The sequence below is a fragment of the Sebastes fasciatus genome, chromosome 21 (genome assembly GCF_043250625.1).
Source record: "Sebastes fasciatus isolate fSebFas1 chromosome 21, fSebFas1.pri, whole genome shotgun sequence".
Lineage (NCBI taxonomy): Eukaryota > Metazoa > Chordata > Actinopteri > Perciformes > Sebastidae > Sebastes > Sebastes fasciatus.
Window position 1 is genome coordinate 8,937,260 of NC_133815.1, and position 16,355 is coordinate 8,953,614.

At 41.5% G+C, this 16,355-nt stretch overlaps 1 protein-coding gene across 1 annotated transcript in view; it reads left to right on the forward strand.

The window, feature by feature from the left end:
* ptprn2 (protein tyrosine phosphatase receptor type N2) overlaps positions 1-16,355 on the forward strand; it is a 132,340-nt gene that overhangs the window by 70,812 nt on the left and 45,173 nt on the right. The window contains exon 11 of the mRNA XM_074622592.1: positions 8,761-8,825. Within this exon, the coding sequence (XP_074478693.1) occupies positions 8,761-8,825 (65 nt within the window). The remainder of the gene's footprint in view (positions 1-8,760; positions 8,826-16,355) is intronic.

Genomic DNA, 16,355 nt, shown 5'->3' on the forward strand with positions numbered 1-16,355 from the left:
GCAGAGTGACATCCGTGGGGTTTCTCCCACATCTGGAGGTGCCCGCCATCCAAGTCATTTGCCGGTGCTGCTTCTGCTCCCCCCCGCCCCCCACCCATCTCCTGCAGCCCGTGAAGAATTGGTGTCAGTGCCTATCAAAGGCAAAATGCCTATTCTACACAGAGTGTCAGAGCAGCCACAATCTATTAATCAAGCAGGCGGCAAAGAAACAGATATTATGTGTGCGTGTGTGTATTTGTGTGCGTGTGTCTGCACATGTGCAGCAGAGGCAAGGACTCATCCAGGTGTATTATTCAGCCATCTTTGAAAGGGGGCTCTAATAAGGGAGGATGCAATTATAAAAGTGTCATGTGGGTTCTGTTTGAAAGAGGAAGGGGCCTGTAATGTGTTTGATACCAAAGGCCTGCCACGGACACAAGGCGCATGCTGATTGCACGACTACAGCCATTAGAAACCATCTCCTCTCCTCTTTTTCTACATCGTCAACCAGACACATCTGAGAGGGAACATTTTGCTTCTGCGGTATTTTGCAGTAGAGTCCAGTGTATTCTGTTACTGATAGCGAATGTTTGTGGTGTGTTGATTTAGGCTGAATAACAGCAGTTGGTTTGTTTGGGAGCTCTGTTGGCTTAGCCACAGGAAACGATCGATCGGGGTGAATAAACAGTGAGGCAGCCAGGACCCCCTGCTGTTAACAGCACGGCTCTACCATGTGACAGACATGGCTGTATATGATTGGCACTGCTGATTGGACATTAGAGCCTAATGATGTCATGGCTATCATCATGTTGGTTACACTGAGAGAGAGAGAAGATGGTTTGTTTTCTATTCAGTTGAATTATTTGGCTGCACGTTTACTTTTTAGGGATTAAGTTGAAATGTTATATTAAATTATGTGTAATTATATTAGATTTCAAGATTATCATTATAAAAGCCGCCAGTATTAAAGAGTGAATGGGCAGTGATAATGCAAGACGTATTAATCAGATTAGACAATCGATAGGAAATTAATGAACAACAGTTTACTAATTATTTAATCTTTTAAATCATTAATGAACCAAAAATGCCGAACATTCACTGATTCCCCGCTCTTAATGTGCAGATTCACTACTCTGTTTTGTCTCATTACAAATAGAATTAGGGCTGCAACAAACAATTATTTGTTTGTTGATTAATCTCACAATTATTATTTTCTCAATTAATTGTTTGGTTTATAAAGTGTCACAATTTCTTAAAAACCAAAGTGGACATAATAAAAATTGCTTGTTTTATCCAAAGAACAGTCCCAAATCCTAAAAATATTGAGTTTACTACTAGGGATGCACCGGTAAGGGATAACGTACAGCGAGCCGGTTATTGTTGTGAAATAAACCTGCGGTGGAGGAGGGGTCTCGCATCGCCCTGAAGGACCGGCTCGCTGTACATTATCCCGCTTATTACACGGCTACTTACTTAAGAAATCAATAATTTCACAAAAAACGGTCCGCCAGAGTCCTACACTACACCCATAGCAACAGTCTGGTATGCATAGCAACAGTCTGCTATAAAGAAATAACAGACCATAGAACGCCGTGATTGACCAATCAGAATTGAGTATTCAACAAAGCCTTGTAACTGAACATTTAATCAAGTTATCGATCAAATTTAAAAAATACATTTATATTAATCATTAAACCCTTTATGCACCTCCTTTGATTTAGTAACTTTGACACAATGTTGATGGTTTAATCGTTATCTTGATTAGATATTAGCATAATGATGTCATTGGCTGGAGGCACTGAATGTTTTTTTTTTTAACCTTATTCTCCTCCGGCTCGTCCCTCTGTTTCATTTTGTAGGTTTTTCTCAGAGGTGCAGGTCTTTTTGATTTGGTGTCTTGATTTATAAAAGCCAAGGAGCAGAATAACAATTGATACGCATGAACAAGAAGAGACAGAGGGGAGAGATAGAGAGAGCGAGAGTGGGTCTGTGGGATTTTCTGGGCGTCGATGTGTGCTCAGATAGCGGTATATATTAAGTTATTTACAGGATGTTTATCCTCACCATAAAAAATCCGAGCTCATGTGGAAGTCATTTTATATTAGTGTGTCTCCTGTAGAATATCCTCTCTATATATACTGGTAGTGGGGGGGGGAAAAGGTGAACAAATAAGCCTTATAAAAATGACAACAATATCTGTGGACTGATTTACATTTTGATAAGCATCAGCGTCACACGTAAAGGGGTCACATTCATGTTATATATCATACATGTAATGAATGTGCTGCTGCTCGGAAGTCAGCGCTGTGCTTCTTCATACTCCCAAGTATGAAGGGATATTGTTGTTTTTATTTCCCGCCTTGGATTTTGACTGAGAAAATGGGTTGCCGTGCATCTTATCTGTCAGGGGGATCAGGTGCATCTCCCTCTGTTTTCCTCTTCCTCTCTCTCTCTCTCCTCCTCCTCCTCCTCTCTCCACTCTGATAGGTAGAGACAGCCATCATATGTGCAAGGGGAAAGTGATGGGTGGAATGGCAGCTTTAATATCGGAGCGATTGCCTGCTGATAAGGCTAACGGCTGTGGAGAGGCGTGAGCGTCAGCCCTCCTCCGCAATAAACACTTTCATTTTGTTTGGTTGGAGTGACGGATGGAGAGATGGAAGTGGTGAATAGACGACCTGAGGAGCAGGAAAGGGAGGGGGGAGATAGATGGAATGGATGTGGATGTTATTCAATATTAACAGATCAATCAGAGGGTGGTGAAATATGCATTTTGTCAACTATATACCCCCATTCGGCCAAAGAGGCAACATTACGATCATGTGACAGCGCTGGCTGCTGTGAAATACAAAATACTTACAGCCTACAGTCGGTGATTTGTCTACCGATGCTGAATTTATATTGCTTCTAACAATAACAACCCTGTCGTATATCAGAAAAAATGAATATATATATTCATGACTTTAAGCTCTGATGACTTCATGATAATCATTTCTGAATTGCTATTAGAATCTATGATGAGGAGCGCACAATTGCTTCAGTTTGCAGCATATGGCGGAGAAAAGCAACATTTTAATCAAATTATATCTCGCCACGAGATAATTTGTGTTGAGCGCATATGCTACAGAGCAATTTAAAGGTCACATAAAATCAAGCTTAAATGTGTGTTTGTGTGGTTGTTTTTTTCTGTAATTTCATTCATTAGTGTGCCGTGTGTCAAGGAAAGGCAACGATGTTTTGAATCATTCTTTAGATTGATGATTGAAATGGCCTTTTCCTCTTCCTCTTTCCTCTTCAGCAAGTTCTTGATGAGTTTTTGAAGTGTTGCTCAGTTCTTTCTGTTCACCTGGCTGAATTTTCTGACGCTTAGCGGAGACACTCTTCTAATATTTGATAGCGGCAAGTGTAATTTTAAAAATGAAAAATGTTCTTTGGCAGCAGGCACAGTTCCAGCTGAAATCATTCAGGGGTGTTTTATGTGTTTGTAATAAATGTACTATATATAGAGCAGCGTTGCATGTGAAAGGGGCCCACTTTAAACTTTTAATTTGAAGTTATAACCTTTAAGATTTCAGTCCCGGTTGATTTGGAGACACCCGTCGTTACTGGGGACAGGCTGGGGACAGGCTGTTCTCATACACTATAGCTATAAAGTACCTACGAAAAGTAATGCACTGTAATTTGTGTATATCGCACTAAATCAATTCGTATGTATTCCATGTAATCGTGAACCAGGAAATATAAAGAGCAACAAATAGCGCGTAGGAAGGAGGTCGGGTGGATGAATGGATCAAAAAACACCAGACTTTCGCCCAGGAGACTTCTGTCGTACCCCGTGTAAACCCAGAAGTCAACATTGATTTATGTGTCACGTAACTTCTGCATTTAAGTTACGCTACTTTCGGTATTATTTTAAGCCAAACCACGATCTTTTCCTAAACTTAACCAAGTAGTTTTGTTGCCTAAACCTAACCAAGTTGATCCTTTCCTTCACCTAACAAAGTAATTTTTGTCACGTGACTTCCGTACTTAAGTTATGCCACTTCCGGTGTCATTTTTTTATATTTAAGTTGCCTAAACCTAACCAAGTAGTTTCCTGTGAAGACAGAAGTTTATTTTGAAAAGACTGGAGCGGAAATTTACATGTCTCACGTACATTCGTAGGAATAACTTTTCCTAAGATAGCATAGGAACTGTTGCATGAGGATACGTTTATGGTGATAATAAGTGTAGCTGATGAAAGCAAACGCTTCTTGAGCAGCTACTTTGTCAGAAAAACAGAAGAGCAACTGGTGTTTTTGTTTATAGTGAAGCCAAACAACCTCACGTTATTTTAGTAAAGACGTCAGCTGATTTCATGCTGCACAAAGTACAAGTCGTTTTCCACACAGCAGGCCGTAGAGAAGTAGAGCTGGAGGTGAACTCTTCATCTAACAGCTCAGTCTGGCTGCTCCTTCTTGTTCCGTTACTCACTTGCAAAGATTGAAAATGATCTGCCGACAAAATATGCACAAAATGACCATTGTCGATGCATTTTTGATGAGCGATCATGGTCAAAGCTAACCTCTCTGACAAATACATAGTGTTTCCTGTGGCTGCTTCACAATAAAAGCCACCCAGTCTTAGTTCAGCGTGAAGAAGCAGCAGTAGAACATTTTCAGTTTGCATTAGCAGTAACGTAGCACAGCTCTGACACAGTGTAATGAGAGAGCACAGGCCGATATCAATGAGATCAAATTAAAAACAGAAACACTGCTTGCTGCTGCATCGTTTCCTGTGGCTCCCTCGTGTGCAGGTAGTCCATTGCGCTAATGGCGGACTCTGCCACTAACAATGAAAACTACTCTATAGAGAGGTAATTACAGAATGTAAATGTATCTAATGGCTGGGAAAATGATGACCATAAATAGCATAAAAATCTGTTTTTTATTTCATGAAAATCTTTATTTCGGAGATTCAACAGCCGCCTTCTCTTGCAGAGGGATTGTTTTTAATTGGACATGGGCAAGGGCCAATTGTATTGTACACAAGTGACACTGTAGGTCATCTTAAGATATTAATTCACCAAATAGTAATCACCCACATTAACTGAATTTGTACTGAATAGTCCCAGGTCATCAGGCAATCCTCTATATTATAATCTCCAATAAAACTGTTGCATGTGTATGTCATTTCAACATGAAACTGGAGCACATTTAAACACACATGAAAAAAGCCTTTTTGGCTTTGCTGTGCTTTTGTTGCCTGGTGAACATCAGATGATGTGTCTCAATGTGACTCGGAAACCGAAAAAGATTAAATGAGCAGCAGGGATCAGATCTCGATATTAGAGATCAGACTAGATAGACTCAGACAATGCCTATTAAAATGGCTGGAGGAGCCTCTCTGAAATGAGACCTGACATCTCTTTTCCACAGTCTGTCAGGAGTATTTGGTGGCTAATTTGAAGCTTACAAAAATCTCTGTGAGTGTCTGTGAGGAAAAAGAGAAAGAGAGTGAGCTCCAGTGGGAGGTTAATATAAGGGGTGACCAGAAAGAGATGCTGTAGGCTGTTATCTGTACAGTCAGTGACAGAACAAGCAATCCATTGGCTGGATTCTCGCCGCAGCCCAGATCCATCCAGTTACCGGCTAATGAGCCCGCCAAGTACATTGTATTTACATTTAAAGTGGCTGTTGTGGGACCGTCCTCTCCCTCAGGTTGATTGGAGAGTCCTCAGCTTTGATTCACAAGTAAATACTGACCTTCAGGCTTCTTTGGTTTCGCCGTAAGACGGTTAATGTCAGCTTGTCAGTCAAAACCGGAGCTGCAAGCCGCCGTGACGCACATGTGTGTTGATTCCAGGCTAATCTTCCGTAGTTTGACTCGTGATGTGTTGCGACCCCAGAGGGGTCCTCATTAGGACCAAAACGTTGTGTGACCTTTTAGCGGCTTCACCTACCCACACCACCTACGCCCTCACCCAGCTGGGCCTAATTACCTCGCTCATTACCCCCCTCCTAAATAGCACCGGCGCCGTGCAGGTACTGCTATCTATGGAGAGCCAATATGTCTGTGACTAAATACAGGGGTGGCGACATGAAATAAGTGGAGACATCGAAGACTCTCACTAAGGGCAGATTTTCTCCTCTGTCTACTTCTTTTATGTGGCACTCTAATTTAAACTTGTATGTATAGTTGACCTTTCCAGCTCTCCCCGCCTGCCTCCTTTATCCTCCTTTTAGCCATCCTTCAGAAAACCCCTGGCTGACACCTAAAATATAAGATGTCCCCTCCGCTGCCATGTTGATGAGATGATAGGATGATCAATGTGCGCAGGATCCTTAATAACCAGAAAGAGAAAAGGGGAGCGAGGAAGAGCGAGGGAGATGGATGATTATCCTAAAAGTAGCGTGCTTAATTAGATGGAATGCTGCATACATTGTGGACTGAGTGGAATCATTGGGATAGATTAAAATACTAATTAAACAGGCCCTTGCCGAATTTGGAGTGTGAGGTGGGGTTCAGCTCTTCAGGGTCATTTGCATAGCCTTCATCTGGGGAAATGGGATTTAAAGGACCTGCTCTCTTTCTCTTCCTCTCTCTTTAACTCACTTTTTTCCCTTTTCCCCATTACCAATCACATTCACATGCTAACAAACTCAATTAAAATTATGCTCCATTTTTTCCTCTATAATTTGGCATAATCTATTAAGGCCCCTTTGATTTTGTTTTTCAATATAAATGTTTCTATCAAAGTGAGGAAGGAGGGGGAAAAAGTCGGTGAGATGTGTGATCTTGACCGATGGATATTTAACATTGCCTCACTTTGGTTTAATTTGCATGAGAATATCTTTCGTGAACAAAGCTTTGGAAATAGCATGCCATATTTGATTAGATCAATAGATCTGAGGATCAAACTCGGGTGGTGTATTAATTACCGCAAGAACAAAGGCAGGAGCTCAAGTTATTGTGTGCTGCGAATCCGCAAGCACTTCATCTGCTTTCTGGTAATCTTCCGCAGATCTGACTCAACGTGTGTGAGGAGAACGGCCAATTTTTATTTGGAAATTTTGTTTACATTTTATATTTTTAACCATGGCTCTATGGATGGAAACGTTGGGCTCTCCACCACTTTGATCCAGACTGAAATATCTCAACAACTATTGGATGGATTGTCGTGAAAGTTTGTACAGACATTCATAGTTCCAGAAGATTAGTCTTTTCCTCTAATGATACCATGAGGTTTTGCATGAAATGTCTCAACAACTATTGGATGCATTGCAATAAAGTTTGGTTCAGACATTCATGTCCCCCTCAGGATGAATTGCAATAACTTTAATGATCCCTGAACTTTTCATCTAGCGCCATCATCAGGTCATGATTTCTATTTTTCCAGAAGAAATACCTGCAAAACTAATGACGTTTCCATCAACCTCAGCTTGCGTTTAGTGCTAATTAGCAAATGTTACCATGCAAACCCTCAATGGTGAACATGGTGAACATTATACCTGCTAAAGCTTCATTTATACTTCTGTGTACCTGCTGCGGCTACACAGTGAAGCTGTAGGCGACACTGCAGCTGACGCGCACCTTTCTCAAAACTAACTAAGTAAATATATATCGGGGCTATCAGCTTTTACAGAAGTGGCATGTGGGAACTGCAAGAACTGTGATTGGTTGGCCTGGATGTTTATAAATCTAGCAAAGCCATCTCCTTTGCAAACTCTCTGCTCACTGCGACCCCTGTTTGCTACAACAGTGAATAAAACAATGTAAATACAGCGACCGCATAAGATAGTTCCATATTCAGACATGAAACAAGGCAGTCTTTCCTATTATCATCTTGGTTAGGTTTAGTAAAAAACATCATGGTTTGGCTTAAAATGACTCTGACATTGAAACGAAACAAAAACGCAAAACGGGAAACAAACAGCAGCCTCCCGGGGGAAAGTTTGACCCATCCACCACCAGTCCCACCTGCCTGTAGTGGACATTCTTGCTTATTATACTCGTTATTATACCACGTAATACCTTTCATTAACGGTCGCTCGACATGCTACGCCACCTGCTCTGCGTGGCATTCGTTGTACTTATCACTTGCTGCCGCCTTCCGCGGACTATCATTACAAACATATTTGTGATACTTCTAAAACAAACGTAAGCCGTTACAAAATGTGTTTCCCTCCAAACGTAATTGAGAATACAGTTTAGTTTTATGGGTCCAATACATCCGTCTGGTGTTGCGGTGGTGATATCAACTGGTGAAATCCGACAATAAATCACATCTACTCCTGTTCAGCCATAAATCCAGGTTAAACATCAGCATGTTAGCATTGCCATTATGAGCGTGTTAATATGCTGGCATTAGCTGAAAGCACCACTGTGCCTAAGTGCAGCCTCACAAAGCTGCTAGCTTGGCTGTAGACTCTCTTACCTATTATAGTCCGACTACCCACACAACATATCATTCCTCCAGGTGCCACCACAGACTCCTGTCAGCTGGAGAACTGCTTTCTGTCTTACCCAGAAGATTGTTTTCTCCTCTTGATGTGTGTGTGAGTGTGTGTGTGTGTGTGTGTGTGTGTGTGTGTGTGTGTGTGTGTGTGTGTGTGTGTGTGTGTGTGTGTGTTGTGTGTGTGGGCTGGTCATTTTCTATGACCAGTTTGACATCTGACTCATGCTGTTACATCCATTCTCAGTTTCACTAACCACTTGTTTTGCCTAAGGAACTGAAAAATCTGCTACTTTGTCATCCAGTGCTCATACTCAACACCTCCTCTGCTTTTGTCTCCCGTGCAGTGCAACAGAAGCAGCAGCTGGAGAAGGAGACAGGCCTGAAGATAGTGGAGGCCGGAGTTAGTGATGTAAGTTATACTCACTAAAAATATCTGTTGTTCATGCTCTGTGTGTGAGAAAAGAAAGACAAGAAGAGTGGGTGTGCTTGTGATTGTGTGCGACTTCTGTGTTTGGCCTCATGGGACGGGAATAACTCGGTGATTCCAACTTGTCTTTTCATCCGGATCACACCTGCAGCTTCAGTTGTGCAGCCAAACACTAATCTGCAACCGCAATGTATTCCAAACACACATCCCTTTAAGTGTGTTGCTTTGATTACCGTCCCCCGTATTCATTTCCTTTACCTCTCTGAGAGCTGTCGTCACCATGGCGAACAAAAACACAACAAGACAAAAGCATGATGCATTTTGCGAAACTTAAAGCAAGTGTTGATCATCACAGCGGAGCAACAATAACCAGATTATCCTGAGTGCTGTCACTTTGCCGGGAGCCCTGATGCTCCTGTGACATATTCATTGGAAAGAATTAAGAGGAGAGTAGGAGGACACTCAGGGATGATCCAGATGAAAGGAGAGTAAATGTGTTTTCATTGAACACTGATAAATATTCATATGTATCAGCGGTAAGGATCTAATCAAGCACCCATTGATGCGTCTTAGCCCTCAGTGTTCGCCTGGTAAATGAGTTTCTCTATGGAAATGAGACAGACAGCCTTAGACCCCTGAGCTGCCCTGATCATGAGGCATGCTGGGAGCTAAATGGATGTGGCCTGTGCATCGCAGGACAGTTGCCATTGGCAACAACCGTCACACACTGTATAGACAAGATCATTTTCCCGTGTTAGTCCCTTCTATGCTGTCTCCCTTTGGTGTCACTGCCTTTCTTCGCCCATCTGCCTCCCACTTATATCTTTTTTAGCACCACATTTTCTCTCATCTTATCCCGCATTGTGTCTTCATCACGTTCTTCTCAATTATCTATGATTCACCATTTTTTCCCTTTTTTTTCTTCACTGTGACTTTTGTCCTGTTCTTTGTCTGCCTCGCCTCGCCTCCTTTTCATTCTTTTATTCCCACTCAGACTGATTCCTGCGCTTAGCCAGCACTGGTACAGGGTTGTGTTTGTCATATTGGGCCTATTTGTAGATAATTAGCTGCAATAATAGCCTCTCTGCAGGAGCCAGGGCGAGGGAGGGATGGAGGGAAAGAGGGAGGGAGGAAAAGGAAGAATCTGTCTTCCACCTCATGGGGAGAAAAATCTACGCCCAGACTGTGTTTGTAGAAATGCATGTCAAGGAAGCGCGGCATTTACTGTACTACAAATAAAGAGTTGGCAAAGTACAAAACTCACTCAGAGGGCGTTTTATTAGCAACGGCTCTAATGTGGATGTGTGTGATCGCACCAGTTTGTATCCAAGAGTTGAGGGTAAGTCGGGGGAAAATAGTAGCTTTTGACAGGAGAGCCTGTGGAGTGGGCTCTTCAAATACATTAGTTTAAAAGGTGTTAAACCAAAAGCCTGCTTTCAGTAAATTTGCAGTAAATTGACCACAGTTATGGGTGAATGCGTGCTGGAGGTTGCAGAATGGGTCTTATTATTAGAAAAATAGAAATATGCTGGGTAAAATTGCCTAGTGGTATAAGAGGTATAGAGCTGGAAATTAAGTAAAGCTGCTTTCCACAGACAGTATTCTTTCCACGAGCTTGTATAAAACCATCAATGTGGTTGGTATCATTAAGTGTTATCGCTGACAACCCCCCCTCCTCCGTTCTTATTTAAGAGGTGACAAATGACAAAACAGCTTAGGAAGATGTCCAGATAGAGCGAACGTCAATAGCGGTAGATGCGGACGAGGATAAGCAAATGTCAAAGTGGGGGGAAGGAGACATCAATCAATAGGCCGAGCAATATCTACTCCATTATAGATCGCAGGGAAGTCGGCTTCCTAAAGAGAAAGAAACAACAGAAAAATGACTACTTTTGTTTATCTTAGATAATGTATGTACGTGCGGGGCATAAGCAGTGTATTTTATCGTGTATCGTTCTTAATAACAGCTGTTTCCCAAGTGGGAGCTGCACTCTTGTGGCAACCCTAGAGGCAAATGGAGGTCCTCTCACAGCAATTTGTGAGTCCTGTAAATGTGTGAAAACCTGAGAGGGTGGGTGGGTGAAGAAGTGAAGTGGAAAGAAATTCATGGTTGGTGTGGCCTCTTTGCAGCTATAGCATCAATTGGCTCCACCGTCTGTATTCATACTGCATTGAAATCATACATATACATTCAAAACATACATGCCATTATCACATAGTACTGTGGAAACAAGATCTGGCAGGTTGTTTCCTCAACTAGCATCGTTCCTAAATGGCACAAAGCTCTGTGACTGTGCACCCCTCGCCGCCTCCCCGCACCTTCTTCCGTGCAGGATGGGGGGGATCCGTGAGTCCACCCCCCCCTGCCATGCTGGAGACGGCAACCAGGCACTAAAGTAGGCAAAAGGGCTGCTTTCGCTAGCAGCCATAGACACAGCATGGCTGGTACAAGTGGGGAGCGTGGAGAGGGAATAAAAGGGAGGCTCGGAAAGATATTTTTTGAAAGGGAGGGGCATGTCGGTCAGATGGTTTTTTTGCAAGCGATTGCTATGGTTAGTCAGAGAAGAGTGTTCTACAATGTGAGGCCAAAAGAGAGAAATATAACAAATACAAAGTTTGGAAATAGCTCCTAGTGTACTAAGACCTTTAAATCTTACTTAATGCTTGTGAGGGGATGGCTAATATCTAAAAATATTGTCTCAAGATAAATATTTCTCTGCTAATATTGCCCTAATCAAGTCCTTAATAATCTACTAATGAAGATTCACACTGATGTCAGTGAGAAGAAGCTTTGCTCTGGAAATAGAAAGTATAAAACAGTTTTGACAGCTGAAATGACAAAACTCCACCCAGACAGAAGCTGAGAAAATATTACCCCATATACCGGCTTAATTAGGCATCTATTCTAACTGTTCAAAGCAATGTCTAAAGACCTTTTTAACATTTTAACACTCAGGGTTCCCACGGTTGAAATGTTTTGACGTATACAGCTAGTTGGCGGCGGGAATTCTTTAACGAGCGAGGGAAGTTAGCTAGCGCTAGCAGTTTAACTATCCGCAAATGCCGGGGAAGTGCGTGTTTAATAATGAATGGCTTTCCAATGGTAGACCCCTAGCCGCGCTGGATGTAGGCTCTGCACCAAAACGTTTGACGTTGGCAAGATGGGAGAATCGGCTCTGGTCAGCCATGTTAAAGTGAAAAAAATATCAAGACAACCAAAAGGCCGCTCAACAGACTGCCAGCGTTGGCACATATTTCACGCTTGCCATAGCCAGACTAGATAACGTCACAGCTTCTACCAGCACGGCAAGCTTTGGTATAGCTGCGAGACAACTTCAACCCACACTCAACCCGTCCAATGCATCCAATGATCTGCTATCGGCTGAAGTGATGTCGGCACTGAAGACGATGGACTCACATTATTTGTACAGTTATGTAGGGAAGGTGGTACCTACTGTATGTTTAGACACGGCGGGTGCGTTTGTAAACCAATCTGACGCTCTACACTAAAATGAGACGCACGTGAAAATGCTAAATAATTAATCGCGGTGTGTAACAGCCTTTAGGGCATAGCACTCTAGAGAAAGACCCTTGTTATTGCGCCCTATGACCACTACATAGGCCTACCAATTTTAAACTAATGGGGTAAGATATTATAGAAAAGTTTAAAAATGAATTTGTCAAAATATGTGGGAACTTTGTAAACTGCACATCTGTAACGAACAACTGTAAAGTATTCCCATATTACCATTTTCTTCATGCCAATATTTCCAAACACACTGCGATATGGATGCACATATCTCCACATTCTGCCTGCCTGTATGAGTCGGTCCCTATGTGATTAAGTTGGTAGTTAAATTGAGATTCATTGACATTTTGACAGCGGTCTCATGTTCGAGATAACTCCGGCAAACTGCTTATGTGAAGAGGCTCTCATTAAGCATAGAATTCCCTGAGCTGCATGTCAACTGATTATTCAACCACTAAATGTAAATCATATATGGCAGGCAGGGAGTCTCTGCACTGTGCAGATGTGTGTTGTGTGTATGCATGCACAAATGTACAGTAAATGTGTACAGTATGGATGTCTGTGTGGCTACAGTGTCTGTCCTTAGTGTATACTGTAATTGGCATTTATAGGGCTTAAGTGTGCATTTTTTGACGCGTCTGACTGTTAATGTGTACCTACAGTAACTCACTGGTTTTCCTATTTGATTTCTATTCTAGCTACATAAAGAACTTGGATGCATTTTATGGTGGTCGAGAGCTCACGTTATATTTCTAATGAAAGGACTAAGTGCGGAGGCACAGAGGCAAAACTCATCTCAGAGAAAGGTCACATGTAGTGATGGCCCCTCACCAAGGATTTGAAGGCTTTCTTTCCAATATCCTGTGCCATAATTAATGCAAGGGCACATCTATTTGAAAATGTTCTGACAGGCTTCCTCGGAAAAATATTACAGTGCATCAGGTTTCGAGTATGATTGTAACAGCAGTACACTAGTGTACAGTAATAGTTCATCTTTTATGAACTATAAACCATCTACATTATGAGTTTGTGTATGTGTTTAAGCCCTGGGGTTTCATTGGTTTAAATAGCAATGGTGCTTCTCTCTTTTATGTAGTGCAGTTTGTATGATATGGACCTTATTCCTGACACCTTTTGGTACAGATATCCATGGTGGCCAGACAGTGTATCCTAGCATCTTTCGTGATCCCTCAACTTTTCCTCTAGCCATCATGAAGTCAGACCTTTGGTTTATGACCAAATACCTGCAAAACTAATAACATACCCATCATATTTAGCTGTATAGTGAATGCTAGCATGCTAAACTAAGATGGGAAAGTGAATAACATTGTACCTGCTAAACATAGGCTTGTTAGCATTGTCATTGTGAGCACGTTTTCATGTCTTTGTTCCAGATACAAATGGACATTTTATATAATGTACCTTGGGTTGAATGTCCCTCCACCTTATCATCGTGTGTCATTTTTACGTTTAAATATAATACAATGGAAACTTGAGCAACAAAAACTACATTTGTGCAGTCACCCTTAATGCACTCAATAGGATCCAATAACTTCTGGTTCAGGGATGATCACATTAAATTTGCATTTTGTTTTGGCGGAACACTTTTTCACATGAATATTTATTTCCACATTTTTTTATATTATGCGCATGGTTGTCAGGCAATATCAGTGCATTTTGCTTTCCTTTAATCTAGCAACGCTTGAATATTGTAGCATATACCACTTAACAACAAATACCATGTGCAGCCATCAGCGAATGCAATTCCTCCGAGCGAATGGGACAAATCATTTCAGAGGGAACTTCAAAGGAAAACCACACTGACCATTTCCTACCAGAGAGAGACAGATACACAGGCTGAAATAAATAAATAACTGTGATAAGAGTTGTACAAATTGATCTTGCAACGGGCATGGGTATATGCTTTACTTCAAAACATGTTTCCCCATGCTGGTTTTTCAAGCTGTTTTTTTTAAGAATCACAAGATGAGAAAAATAATTTTTTATGTTAATTTCCGAGATCTCTTATTCTCCGTTAAGTGTGAATTTGGGTCCTCGGATGAAATGACAGTGGCTTGGTTGCACTGCAGGGTATATTTTCTACCCATCTTTGTGTTGTATAGTTGCGTATATGTGTACTGTATCAGCAAATCAATTCCACATCGGCCCTCAATTGCCTTTTCCACATTGACAACCTATCCCATCTCCGTCAGACACTGTAATAAACCCAAACAATGAAAAAATTGCCGCCTATAAAAATTTCAGCAGTGCAGGAAGGCCAATCTGGCTGTTTTAAAAGTGGCTAAAATGCCATTACTGTGGCAGATCTGGATGTGAAATGTCATATTGGAGCAGCCCCACTGTGCCTGCAGCCCTGAGTAGCGCTGCCTCTTTGGAGACTCCAGCTGCCTCCCACTGATGAAAGACCGTCCAGCAGCTCCGTTTCTCAGCAACCTTTTACCATCACCTGACCTTTGGACTGCAGAAATGCCTTTGATACCATGCCATGCAGTTTGGTATTTGCCTCTCTATATATCATGACGTGTGCGTTCCCCCGGGTAAGGGTGAACTTGTCTGTTTTTAATGAGTGTCAGAATGTAAAGTGTTTACTCTCCTACCTTTTGCTTCTTTTATGATCCGCTGCCTTTGTTAAAGAGAGGTACGGTTACTGCGTATAGTTGACTGTGGTATTTTTACTCTGAAGGGCAATTCCTCCGCCTTTTGTAAGGAATTAAATAAGATATTTTTTTTTCTGGCATACTCATCTCTTCTTGGGAAAAAAAGAAGCTCAAGGCCAAGGTAGCCTTGGAGGTGTTATGGAGGTTTAGATCAAATTAAAGCAAAATCCACTGATGAAAACTCTTACACTGTTATAAATCATCAATCTGTGATCAGTGCTTTCATACATTTATTCTTTTCCAGTCAATGATTCCCTGCACATCTCACAATAACTCAGGGTTGTGCAGTGATTCAATGGTTAGTTTCTTGAAACTAGAAGGTCTTTGGTTCTTTTTTCTGTATCGGGCTGCCACTTGCTTAGTCGTTTTTACCTATAAAATGTCAGAAAATTGTGAAAAAAAGTGGCTGTTATAATTTCCCAAACCCCAAAATGAAGTATTCAAAACCTTTGTTTTGTTCAACCAACAGTCCAAAACCAAAGATATTCAATCATATATGACAATTAAAAGCATTAAATCCTCACATTTTAGAAGCTGGAACCAGAGCATGACTAAAATGATTAATCAAAATAGCTGCAGCGCGCCCTGGCGTGTAGACGCTGGCGTCTACAAGTTGTTAACATATGAAACAAATAACCAAAACTGAGGACTGTATCGTAGAAATGCAAGTCTCAAAATTGTAGGCAACTTATATGCTACAAAAAAATGTCCATCCCAAAGACGGTGTCTGTGATTTTAGGTAGTTCTTATCACGCTGATGTATGTTCAAGTGTTCATTTTTCTGATAAGTTTGGTTAATTAGTTATTTGATGCTATAAAAAGGATGTGAGACTTCATGATTGGCAGCTGTGCGTCTCTCTCGCTAACAAGGGAGGAAGTGGAGATGCGTCGTCCATCTTTATATACATGTAGTCTATGCTTCCAACCCCCGTTCTAGTTTTTCTGATGATCAAGTGCACCATGTGTAAATCAAAGGCCATTTAACAGCCTTAAAATAAAAAAAAATGCAAATAACATAATAGTGCTTATGTAAAATCAAGCAGAAATAGGCCCAAAGCAGCTACTGCAGAAAGGGGTCAACAGACCTACAGCGGCTCTAGTATAGTTTTACACATTAGTCTACATAAGGACATCTAAATAAGCTGAGTTGATTTTTTTTGAAGTGCTAAAAGGTGCCTCTGTGTCTCCGCCTATCCTTTCAAAGCAATAAGTCAGAATAGTAAATGAATAGATGTTCGGTAACTCTAGTTGGTGTAGGTTGAGAGAGCAATACTTTTAGTAAAAGCATAGCAGCAGGAGATGAGA